At 45.7% G+C, this 13,621-nt stretch overlaps 1 protein-coding gene across 8 annotated transcripts in view; it reads right to left on the bottom strand.

Annotated features, from left to right (window-relative positions):
* The window catches only part of LOC112258340 (peripheral-type benzodiazepine receptor-associated protein 1), a 168,107-nt gene that overhangs the window by 34,048 nt on the left and 120,438 nt on the right, over positions 1-13,621 (bottom strand). For all 8 annotated transcript variants that reach the window (XM_024432658.2, XM_024432654.2, XM_024432655.2 and 5 more), the window contains 4 exons: positions 12,803-12,977; positions 11,275-11,492; positions 435-541; positions 121-230 (listed from right to left, as the gene is read on the bottom strand). In XM_024432658.2, coding sequence (XP_024288426.1) covers positions 121-230; positions 435-541; positions 11,275-11,492; positions 12,803-12,977 — 610 coding nt within the window. The remainder of the gene's footprint in view (positions 1-120; positions 231-434; positions 542-11,274; positions 11,493-12,802; positions 12,978-13,621) is intronic.

The following is a 13,621-nucleotide window of genomic DNA, read 5'->3' as shown; positions in this document are numbered from 1 at the left end:
TGATGGAGTACAACAGTTGAATTAAGCTCCTGAGCATTTATACGTTATTTTCTTTTAAGAATTAATGTTTTGGATGTAGCAACTGCTGATTGCCCCTTTAAGGTTTTGGAGAAGGCTCACCTTCATAGAAGCCGTCGTCATCCATACCGCCATAAACATAGATGTACTCCCCAGCGGTGAGTGGCAGCTCCACCTCTGGGTTATCATTTGGACCATCATAGGGGTTATAGCTTGGGAAAAATAAAGTCACATTATCATGTATTATAAACATTACCCATCTAATCGCATTGTTACAGTTGAATGCTGAGATAAGACAAAAACGAATAACATTCTTAGTGAGAGAAAAAAAATATCATAACTGGTCTCCAATTCAATCTACTAAATACCGAAGGCATACTGCTGCTTTGGCCAAATCTGTGTCTGTCAGTCCTTACCTGTATCTGCCGATGAAGACCTGTAGCTTGGCGGCTCCTCTGAGAGCGGTGTAAGGTGCTGGGGACACATCAATGTCCAACTCCTCCACTTCACTGGCCGTGTCAACCTTAGAACATGACAGTCAACAAATGAGGCCACTGGAACCCTGTTATACTGGGTGGCTCAGTTGGTAAGAGCTTGGTGCGAGCAATGTCCATTCCTAGCAATGTCCATTCCTAGCAATGTCCATTCCTAGCCAGGTTCAATTCCTACAGTTTCACATATTCATACAAAAAACATATACACTCACTGGAATGTAAGTGGCTTTGGATGAAAGTGCTTCCTTAGTGTTATATACAGTGGGGAGACCAAGTATTTGATACATTGTCGATTTTGCAGGTTTTCCTACTTACAAAGCGTGTAGAGGTCTGTAATTTTTATCATAGGTACACTTCAACTGTGAGAGACGGAATCTAAAACAAAATCACATTGTATGATTTTTAAGTAATTAATTTGCATGTTATTGCATGACATAAGTATAGACCTCTACATGCTTTGTAAGTAGGGAAACCTGCAAAATCGGCAGTGTATCAAATACTTGTTCTCCCCACTGTATATAATTTCTACTGGAACCTTGAGCTGCCAGCAGGTCAACATCTTCCCAACACCTGGCTGGACCAATGCCTCCTGAAGAGTAGAAGGCTAGGGCCACGCGCAGGATATGTTTTTCTGCCATTGACTTACTCCCTCAGAGATTGTGCAATGAGATTTATGTATAATGTGGGCAATGGGCACAATTCACAGTGGATTGGGACACTGGCCACTAACAAGCTGCTTATACGGAATGTTCTCTTCTCTGAAAATGCTCCCTTTAATACCACACAGTATCAGCTTAATGATCTGACTGCCTATGTTTACCTCTGGCTAATACTGTAGGCAACTAGATTCAGCCATGGGACAGTTTTTGTCCAGAACATGACTATAATCGGGTAAAATGAAGGGGGGAGGGGTGTGCATCATTGTTAACAGCAGCCGGTGCGCAACCTCTAATGATAAGGAAGTCTCAAGTTTTTGCTCACCGGAGTTAGAATACCTCATAATAAGCTGCAGACCATACTATTTACCAAGAGAGTTTTCATCTATATATTTCGTAGCTGTCTATTCACCACCACAAACCGATGCTGGCACTAAGACCGCACTCAACGAGCTGTAGAGGGCCATAAGCAAACAAGAAAATGCACACCCAGAGGCGGCACTTCTCGTGGCCAGTGATTTTAATGCAGGGAAACCGAAATCCGTTTTACCTTATTTGTAGCTGCATGTCAGCTGTGCATTAACCGTTACTCTCTCGCGGGAATTCCACTAACAGTCCTTTGTAGCCAAATGTAGCTGCTGCTCATTCCGTTTGCTCGAAAATGGATAAATGGTTAAAAAAAGTAAGGCCGCATCCATAGATACACATACCAGCTCTACTGGTAGTACTGCTACTACCAGCAGTACTACACCTGCACCTGTCGACGACACAGGTTGTTCTGATTCCATGAGCACATTCAATGCTAGCATCAGTAATTCTACATTTGTTGTTAGCCCAGCTAACATGGATACTGACAGTTGTGAATCTGATGCAGCCGAAGAGCTACTGCCCCCTTACCCGGGAAAGCACCGAACGACAGACAGGGACGATGGACCATCGAAGAGGCGCAAATATGATGAGAACTACATTGATTTGGGGTTCACATATGGGGAGTAGTGCCTTTCCTCAGCCACAGTGTGTTATATGTGCAAAAGTACTATCTCACAACTCAATGAAAACTTCACTCTTGCGCAGACATTTAGAAATAAAACATGCCAACTTAAACATAAGCCACAGTTTTTGAGAGAGAATTAAGACGACTGAGTAACAGATACCATTAATAACAAGCGTCTTATATGGAGAGCTACAGAGTTTCTAGGACAGGCAAGCCTCATACTATTGTGGAGTACTTAATTCTTCCTGCTGCCGTGGATATGGCTGGGACAATGCTGGGAGAAAAGGCCAAAAAAACTATACAGACAATATCTTCATCAAACAACACTGGTTCACGACGCATCAGTGACATGGCAGGAGATGTTTTGAAACAATTACTGCTTCGCATACAAGCTAGTGAATTATATGCGTTACAGCTGGATGAGTCAACAGACGGGGCGGGCTTGGCACAGCTCCTGGTATATGTCCGTTACATTTATGGGGGGGTCAATTAAGGAAGACATCCTCTTCTGCACACCACTGGAAACCAGGACAACACAAGAGATTTCCGGCGCCGACAGAGATGGCCGCCTCGCTTCGCGTTCCTAGGAAACTATGCAGTTTTTTGTTTTTTTACGTGTTATTTCTTACACTAGTACCCCAGGTCATTTTAGGTTTCATTACATACAGCCGAGAAGAACTACTGAATATAAGATCAGCGTCAACTCACCATCAGTACGACCAAGAATATGTTTTTCGCGATGCGGATCCTGTGTTCTGCCTTACAACCAGTGTAACGGAGTGGATCACATGCAGCGACCAAAAAAAAAAAACGACTCAGAAAAAGAGGGAAACGAAGCGGTCTTCTGGTCAGACTCCGGAGACGGGCACATCGTGCACCACTCCCTAGCATTCTTCTTGCCAATGTCCAGTCTCTTGACAACAAGGTTGATGAAATCCGAGCAAGGGTAGCATTCCAGAGGGACATCAGAGACTGCAACGTTCTCTGCTTCACGGAAACATGGCTAACTGGAGTGACGCAATCCGAAGCGGTGCAGCCAGCGGGTTTCTCCACGCATCGCGCCGACAGAAACAAACATCTTTCTGGTAAGAAGACGGGCGGGGGCGTATGCCTTATGGCCAACGTGACATGGTGTGATGAAAGAAACATACAGGAACTCTAATCCTTCTGTTCACCTGATTTAGAATTCCTCACAATCAAATGTAGACCGCATTATCTACCAAGAGAATTCTCTTCGATTATAATCACAGCCGTATATATCCCCCCCCCAAGCAGACACATCGATGGCTCTGAACGAACTTTATTTAACTCTCTGCAAACTGGAAACGATTTATCCGGAGGCTGCATTCATTGTAGCTGGGGACTTTAACAAGGCTAATCTGAAAACAAGACTCCCTAAATTTTATCAGCATATCGATTGCGCAACCAGGGGTGGAAAGACCCTGGATCATTGTTACTCTAACTTCCGCGACGCATATAAGGCCCTGCCCCGCCCCCCTTTCGGAAAAGCTGACCAAGACTCCATTTTGTTGATCCCTGCCTACAGACAGAAACTAAAACAAGAAGCTCCCACGCTGAGGTCTGTCCAACGCTGGTCCGACCAAGCTGACTCCACACTCCAAGACTGCTTCCATCACGTGGACTGGGAGATGTTTCGTATTGCGTCAGACAACAACATTGACGAATACGCTGATACGGTGTGCGAGTTCATTAGAACGTGCGTTGAAGATGTCGTTCCCATAGCAACGATTAAAACATTCCCTAACCAGAAACCGTGGATTGATGGCAGCATTCGTGTGAAACTGAAGGCACGAACCACTGCTTTTAATCAGGGCAAGGTGTCTGGTAACATGACTGAATACAAACAGTGCAGCTATTCCCTCCGCAAGGCTATCAAACAAGCTAAGCGCCAGTACAGAGACAAAGTAGAATCTCAATTCAACGGCTCAGACACAAGAGGCATGTGGCAGGGTCTACAGTCAATCACGGACTACAGGAAGAAACCCAGCCCAGTCACAGACCAGGATGTCTTGCTCCCAGGCAGACTAAATAACTTTTTTGCCCGCTTTGAGGACAATACAGTGCCACTGACACGGCCTGCAACGGAAACATGCGGTCTCTCCTTCACTGCAGCCGAAGTGAGTAAGACATTTAAACGTGTTTACCCTCGCAAGGCTGCAGGCCCAGACGGCATCCCCAGCCGCGCCCTCAGAGCATGCGCAGACGGTGTGTTTACGGACATATTCAATCAATCCCTATACCAGTCTGCTGTTCCCACATGCTTCAAGAGGGCCACCATTGTTCCTGTTCCCAAGAAAGCTAAGGTAACTGAGCTAAACGACTACCGCCCCGTAGCACTCACATCCGTCATCATGAAGTGCTTTGAGAGACTAGTCAAGGACCATATCACCTCCACCCTACCTGACACCCTTGACCCACTCCAATTTGCTTACCGCCCAAATAGGTCCACAGACGATGCAATCTCAACCACACTGCACACTGCCCTAACCCATCTGGACAAGAGGAATACCTATGTGAGAATGCTGTTCATCGACTACAGCTCGGCATTCAACACCATAGTACCCTCCAAGCTCGTCATCAAGCTCGAGACCCTGGGCCTCGACCCCGCCCTGTGCAACTGGGTACTGGACTTCCTGACGGGCCGCCCCCAGGTGGGGAGGGTAGGCAACAACATCTCCTCCCCGCTGATCCTCAACACTGGGGCCCCACAAGGGTGCGTTCTGAGCCCTCTCCTGTACTCCCTGTTCACCCACGACTGCGTGGCCATGCACGCTCCAACTCAATCATCAAGTTTGCGGATGACACAACAGTGGTAGGCTTGATTACCAACAACGACGAGACGGCCTACAGGGAGGAGGTGAGGGCCCTCGGAGTGTGGTGTCAGGAAAATAACCTCACACTCAACGTCAACAAAACTAAGGAGATGATTGTGGACTTCAGGAAACAGCAGAGGGAACACCCCCTATCCACATCGATGGAACAGTAGTGGAGAGGGTAGCAAGTTTTAAGTTCCTCGGCATACACATCACAGACAAACTGAATTGGTCCACTCACACAGACAGCATCGTGAGGAAGGCGCAGCAGCGCCTCTTCAACCTCAGGAGGCTGAAGAAATTCGGCTTGTCACCAAAAGCACTCACAAACTTCTACAGATGCACAATCGAGAGCATCCTGGCGGGCTGTATCACCGCCTGGTATGGCAACTGCACCGCCCTCAACCGTAAGGCTCTCCAGAGGGTAGTGAGGTCTGCACAACGCATCACCGGGGCAAACTACCTGCCCTCCAGGACACCTACACCACCCGATGCTACAGGAAGGCCATAAAGATCATCAAGGACATCAACCACCCGAGCCACTGCCTGTTCACCCCGCTGTCATCCAGAAGGCGAGGTCAGTACAGGTGCATCAAAGCTGGGACCGAGAGACTGAAAAACAGCTTCTATCTCAAGGCCATCAGACTGTTAAACAGCCACCACTAACATTGAGTGGCTACTGCCAACACACTGTCAATGACACTGACTCTACTCCAGCCACTTTAATAATGGGAATTGATGGGAAATGATGTAAATATATCACTAGCCACTTTAAACAATGCTACCTTACATAATGTTACTTACCCTACATTGTTCATCTCATATGCATACGTTGATACTGTACTCTATATCATCGACTGCATCCTTATGCAATACATGTATCACTAGCCACTTTAACTATGCCACTTGGTTTACATACTTATCTCATATGTATATACTGTACTCGATATCATCTACTGTATCTTGCCTATGCTGCTCTGTACCATCACTCATTCATATATCCTTATGTACATATTCTTTATCCCCTTACACTGTGTATAAGACAGTAGTTTTTTTGGAATTGTTAGTTAGATTACTTGTTCGTTATTACTGCATTGTCGGAACTAGAAGCACAAGCATTTCGCTACACTCGCATTAACATCTGCTAACCATGTGTATGTGACAAATAAAATTTGATTTGATTTGAATAGTTTTCAAGTACAGGACAGCTTTGTGACATCAAATGGACTTTGGTGGTCAAGATGTGTTGGTATCTGTACTGATGGAGCAAAAGCCATGACAGTGAGACATAGTGGAGTGGTAACGCGCGTGCAAGCAGTTGCTCCCAACGCCACTTGGGTACACTGCAGGATCCGCCGAGAGGCTCTTGCTGTCAAGGGAATGCCTGACAGCTTGAAAGAAACGTTTTGGACACTACAGTGAAAATGGTTAACTTTGTTAAAGCAAGGCCCCTGAAATCTTGTGTATTTTCTGCACTATGTACCTCTTTTACAACATACAGAAGTGCGCTGGTTATCAAGAGGCAAAACACATTTTTTATATACACTGCTCAAAAAAATAAAGGGAACACTAAAATAACACATCCTAGATCTGAATGAATGAAATATTCTTATTAAATACTTTTTTCTTTACATAGTTGAATGTGCTGACAACAAAATCATACAAAAATTATCAATGGAAATCAAATTTATCAACCCATGGAGGTCTGGATTTGGAGTCACACTCAAAATTAAAGTGGAAAACCACACTACAGGCTGATCCAACTTTGATGTAATGTCCTTAAAACAAGTCAAAATGAGGCTCAGTAGTGTGTGTGGCCTCCACGTGCCTGTATGACCTCCCTACAACGCCTGGGCATGCTCCTGATGAGGTGGCGGATGGTCTCCTGAGGGATCTCCTCCCAGACCTGGACTAAAGCATCCGCCAACTCTTGGACAGTCTGTGGTGCAACGCCACGTTGGTGGATGGAGCGAGGCATGATGTCCCAGGTGTGCTCAATTGGATTCAGGTCTGGGGAACGGGCGGGCCAGTCCATAGCATCAATGCCTTCCTCTTGCAGGAACTGCTGGCACACTCCAGCCACATGAGGTCTAGCATCGTCTTGCATTAGGAGGAACCCAGGGCCAACCACACCAGCATATGTTCTCACAAGGGGTATGAGGATCTCATCTCGGTACCTAATGGCAGTCAGGCTACCACTGGCGAGCACTTGGAGGGCTGTGTGGCCCCCCAAAGAAATGCCACCCCACACCATGACTGACCCACCGCCAAACCGGTCATGCTGGAGGATGTTACAGGCAGCAGAACGTTCTCCACGGTGTCTCCAGACTCTGTCACGTGCTCAGTGTGAACCTGCTTTCATCTGTGAAGAGCACAGGGCGCCAGTGGCGAATCTTGGTGTTCTCTGGCAAATGCCAAACGTCCTGCACGGTGTTGGGCTGTAAGCACAACCCCCACCTGTGGACGTCGGGCCCTCATACCACCCTCATGGAGTCTGTTTCTGACCGTTTGAGCAGACACATGCACATTTGTGGCCTGCTGGAGGTCATTTTGCAGGGCTTTGGCAGTGCTCCTCCTGCTCCTCCTTGCACAAAGGCGGAGGTAGCGGCCCTGCTGCTGGGTTGTTGCCCTCTTACGGCCTCCTCCACGTCTCCTGATGTACTGGCCTGTCTCCTGGTAGCGCCTCCATGCTCTGGACACTACGCTGACAGACACAGCAAACCTTCTTGCCACATCTCGCATTGATGTGCCATCCTGGATGAGCTGCACTACCTGAACCACTTGTGTGGGTTGTAGACTCCGTCTCATGCTACCACTAGAGTGAAAGCACCGCCAGCATTCAAAAGTGACCAAAACATCAGCCAGGAAGCATAGGAACTGTGAAGTGGTCTGTGGTCCCCACCTGCAGAACCACTCCTTTATTGGGGGTGTCTTGCTAAATGCCTATAATTTCCACCTGTTGTCTATTCCATTTGCACAACAGCATGTGAAATTTATTGTCAATCAGTGTTGCGGACAGTTTGAGTGGACCGTTTGATTTCATAGAAGTGTGATTGACTTGGCGTTACATTGTGTTGTTTAAGTGTTCCCTTTATTTTTTTAAATTCTGAGACACGCTTAAAGTTATTTTTATTGGCCATAATTTTCACTTGTCTGACCGCTTGCATGATGCCGAGTTTCGCACACGACTGGCCTATCTTGGTGATGATTTTTCGACAGAATGATCTGAATCTAGGATTACAGGGACTCTACACAACAATATTTAATGTGCAGGAAAAAATTGAGGCTATGATTAAGTTGGAGCTCATTTCTGTCTGCATTAACAAGGACAACACACAGGTCTTTACATCATTGTATGATTTTTTGTGTGCAAATGAACTCAAGTTTACGGGACAATGTCAAATGTGATATAGCGAAGCACCGGAGTGAGTTGGTTGTGCAAATACACATGTACTTCCCCAAAAGAATGACACAAACAACTGGATTTATTATCCCTTTCATGCCCTGCCTCTAGTCCACTTATCAATGTCTGAACAAGAGAGCCTGATCAAAATTGCAACAAGCGGTTCTGTGAAAATGTAATTTAATCAGAAGCTACTGCCAGATTTCTGGACTGGGCTGCGCTCAGAGTATCCTGCCTTGGCAAATCACGCTGTTAAAGCACTGATGCCCTTTGCAACCACGTACCTATGTGAGATTGGATTCTCGGTCTTCACAAAAGCATGAAAACTAAATACAGGCACAGACGACTGTGTGGAAAATGACTTAAGACTGAGACTCTCCAATACAACCCAACATTGCAGAGTTATGTGCATCCTTTCAAGCACACCCTTCTCATTAACCTGTGGTGAGTTATTCACAATTTTCAATGAACAAACACGGTTTTATATGTATGATGGTCAAATAAAGAGCAAAATTATTGATTATTATTTTATTATTATTTGTGCCCTGGTCCTATAAGCGCTCTTTGTCACTTCCCACGAGTGGGGTTATGACAAAAACTCACTCATTCTTATGTTTAATAAATGTATCGTATAGTATATGTGTGGCATGCTTACGATGATGGCAAAAGACAACATTTGAGAGTGCACTGACCCTGGTGCTAGAGGGGGTACGCAGCTGGAGGTTGAGTGTTTGAAGGGGTAAGGGACTATAAAAAGTTTGGGAACCACTGGCCTAAAGCATTATTCCTCACCTCAAGTTCAACTGTCGATGTCCATTGGTGCGCACTGCCTCCATATCATACGCCTGCAGTATAAATATACTTATTGCCTCACCACACCAAACCTTCACAAAGGTTTCACAATTTTATTAGGGTGACATCAAAAGTAAGCCAAGTAAATTTTAATAGGGAAAATACGAGCAGGATGTTATATTGCGGCAAACATTACAGTTGGAACTTAATTTGGCAAAAGAAAATGTCTCAGAATGAAACTAAATAAGCGAGAGAACTATAAGTCTCCAGCTTCAGCGATTTTTGCAATTCATTCCAGTCATTGGCAGCAGAGAACTGGAAGGAAAGGCGGCCAAAGGAGGTGTTGGCTTTGGGGATGACCAGTGAGATATACCTGCTGGAGCGTGTGTTACGGGTGGGTGTTGTTATCGTGTCCAATATGTATCGAGGGCCAGCCAACGAGAGCATACAGGTTATCAAGGGATCCAATCATTTTGAACCCCACTGTATGTCTCTGCATACTTCGCAACAGATTTCATAAATACAAATATTTTGGGGATTAATTCCTGGTGATTTAATTTTTTTTTTACATTTGAATATCTTAACTAAAACCTTTGGAGGACCCCAAAAAATCACTTGCAGGTGGTTTTGGCCCACTGGCCGCTTGTTGCAGACCCCTGCTGTAGGCCGACATAAACATACAAACAATCGCTGCCAGTAGGATGAAATTGCACCCTATTCCCCATAGGCTATATTGCACTACATCCCTATATATAGTGCACTACTTTGATAGGGTTCAGACACACACACACACACACACACACACACACACACACACACACACACACACACGTTGAGTGTTTTGTTTGTCGACTGGCCGTATGTCTAATTATAGGGTCTGAGTGATACATTATGCATAAACAATAAGTAACAGGCATATTTTTTAATCGCTCCCTGCCAGCAAAAAACCTTTTAAGGATAATCACTTACAACTACTACAACCTTAATAATCCACAGCAGTGGGATTATCTCACTAAATATGAGCTTTAGAGAGCTAGCTGCTGCTGGTGCTGCCTGTCCTGACCTGGCTGGTTTAGATGGATGAGAGGGAGGGAGGATAAAGATCTACTACAGAGAGACTTAGACCCAACACTGGCTGGCTGGGGCACGCAGGACAGACATCAGCTAGCTACAACACACAGCTGGACACTGGATGAGGGAGAGGTCTACTGCTTTAAAACATGGAAGAAATGGTTTAAAAGCCCCAACCCAAAAAGGGTCTTATCTTTTGAATTGTATAATAAGTGCTGCATTTGTCTTTGGCCAGTATGCTTACATGACAGTGCCATGTGAGAGAGAGAGAAAAAGGTTAAGGCACAAAGCTGGACACCGTATGAAAGAAGAGTCCGACCACCCAACCGCAACAGGGTCCTATTCTCTTATCTCTAGCAATGTATGTGTTGTATTTGCCTTTATTTGTTTAAGCCTAGGCTGTTTGATAGTACAGTGTGAGAGACATGAGAGAAAGGCTAATGACGTTTTTAAATCCATAGGAATGACTGTGCCACTCAACAAGCAATCTGTCCTAACCATAGAGTTGAAAAGGAGGAGAGAATCCATACGAGCTGTTTGATCTTGAGGAATATTTGAACCCAATTAATTGAAAATTGCAGTTATTTTCATGACTAAAGATGTCAGCAGCATGTCTAATGCAAAAAAGTATCTTAATCTCTTTGTGTAGAAGATTATTGTGTGTGTCACTAGTAGATACCCATAGACTTCCAGTCATTGCGCTTAACGCTAGTCAGCATTGGCACGCGAAACTACCTCTAACTTCCTTCATACTGGAAACCGACATAAAAACAGTAACCACGAGTTCATCTGACTCTGGGGAAGTAGATAAAGGGCCTTATTGCCAAAATCCTGAAGTATCCCTTTAAGCAAAACTCAAATACTAAGCCAATCTGAAATTGTCATCTAGTCCTACCGTTAGTGAGACTACTGTACTATGTTTTTAAGTTGAACAAGAAACTCCCCATATGAATTAAGTAGTGACTTTCCCTATGCAATAAATCGGGATTAAATTATGTGTTAGAGCTCTCACCTCGTGTGGCGTGGGGCTGGTCCTGCGTGGGCTGTGATGGGGGCTGTGGTGGGACTCGGCCGACTTTGGGGAGAGGTGGGTGGTGTCAGAGACAGACTTGGGGGAGCTGGAGGACTTGGTCAGGCTGATGGTGGGCAGCTCACGGTGCTTGGTGGTGGGGGAGCGCGTGAGACCCGCAGCGTGAGGGGTGGCCCCCATCTGGAGAGTTGCCGTCACATCTACAGGGAGGAGGAAGATACTTTCATGAGCAAACAAATCTCTCCGCTTTTTTCATGTTTCATCGAAAGGATAGCGAGAGAGTAACAGGAAAAGTTAGGAGAAAGTGTGCTAGAAGAGCAGCGGGTTGGATTGGAACCCAAGTACATGTGTTCTGGAGGCAGTGGCCTAGACAACTGGACCACCTCAGGCTACAAACATACACCCTCTTCTGTGACCTGTTTGTAGTTATCCAATTGGGGGTTGGTGTTCTAGGTCCCTGGCTGATTAAACAGTGGAGTGGAGGGAGTAAAACCCTCCTGTCCCCATCTGTCTCTGTGCTTAGAGGTCACGACCCCCGAGCACAGCACCATTACATGGCACACAGGGGCCAGAAAGAACTAAGGGGCTTAACACATACAGCCCGGATATCACTCACTCACCATTGTTGACCCACGCCTCTGCGTGTGTTTGGGACCTTTGTGTGAGAGGGATTGTATATGTGTGGCATCATTCATACAGCCACTCACTGCAAGCCCCACCAAACCAAACCAATTGATTGTGAATATGTGGGTCGTTACAATTAACCTAACAGTGATTTCAGGGACCAAGTTACTCAAAAAAAGACCAGGAAAGGGAGTGATAGTGCTCATGGTAGCAGTGACAGTCTCAATGACCCAAGATCTCTAGGAATAGTAGCAGTACATGGTAGCGAGGAGTCCTAAGGGAGAGTCTCTCTCTCCTCCAGACTCCAGAAGTCCATATCATCACCCAGAGAGTTCAAATCATCCCATAGGTAGGCCACCTTGATCTACAACAGAAACAGCACACCTACTGTACATGGCTGGAGGGAGGGAGGGATGGATACAATAGAGATTTGAAGGGATACTTTAAAGCCAGTGGCGGCCAGGATTACAATATATTATGTTCTCAGTCCGGGTCTGCATCAAAGTGAATGCATGCGGAATCCCTTTCAAACGTAATCATGTCGATTTAAAAGTAATACCAACACAATCCTACATGGAGATCCAGGGTTGGAATAAGCACTCTTTAGTTTAGCAATCTTCATGTGTACAATCAATCTTGGTAGAAACTATAGACCATATTGGTAAACTGTGCCTGTGGGAGACTTTGCCTGTGGGAGACATATGAAGATGCATTTATTGGGATGGGGAGTGTATCTCATGAAGGGAATATGAGTGAGTATGTGGAATGTATTGGTGTCGTGACGGTAATATGATATGGTTGAATGGTTAGGGTAATATCATGGTAACAACGTTTGCCCTTTGGCATGTATCAGGAACATGATGGTAATAACGGTTGCCATGGTTACCCCCAGCGAGGCCCACACCGTTGGTCAGATGGCAGAGGGCATGGTTAGTGAGGAGTGCGGAGCCGGCCAGGTCCATTTTGCCGGCCTGCAGTCGGAAGGTCTCCAGCTCATGGCTGAGCAGGCCGAACTGTTCACTCTGGCTGCGACATTTATCCTCCAACTCGCGCACCTTAGACTGAAGACAGCACAGAGAGAGATAGAGGTACACACACACACACACACATACATACAAAGTATTTAGTTTCAGCTCCTAGGCAAACAAAATATCATAGGCTAATGAAAGGGTATTTGTGTGGTGGCCTACTTTGACAATCTGCCTATTTAAAAATGATACTATTGGAATATCAACTTAAAGAAATGGACTTATTATCATATGCATAAACATTCACTTACAATTACTATCACATTTAGGATCAAATTAAAATACAAAAAGGCGGGAAAAGGAGTGAGAAGGGTGAATAACAGGTTTCAAGGCCTTAGTAGGAGGTGTTGGTTTTGTGGGTGACAAACAGAATCTGAAGCGTAGCTAGCGTAGTTTGCAGCGAGTTGCATGTCCTCCGACACAGTTCTGCAGCGCTCACAGTCACACTAGCAAAGCCACTACAGAGCCACGGCCACAGCTCAGTCAGAACGCTCTAACAGGGTTTAGCATCAGTCCCCAGTGAGTTTCTATAACCGGCTGCTTTCACTTCCGGTTGTGGTGGGAGTTTCCTGGTAGTGATGTGACAGGGCCCCTAGCTAAACGAAACACACGCACGTGCACTGACACACACACGTGCACACACACACACACACCACACACACTTCCTGTCAAACCTC

Source organism: Oncorhynchus tshawytscha, linkage group LG09 (genome assembly GCF_018296145.1).
Source record: "Oncorhynchus tshawytscha isolate Ot180627B linkage group LG09, Otsh_v2.0, whole genome shotgun sequence".
In the NCBI taxonomy this organism is placed as follows: domain Eukaryota; kingdom Metazoa; phylum Chordata; class Actinopteri; order Salmoniformes; family Salmonidae; genus Oncorhynchus; species Oncorhynchus tshawytscha.
Note: the sequence above shows the minus strand (reverse complement) of the source record. Positions and strands in the feature narration are given on the sequence as shown.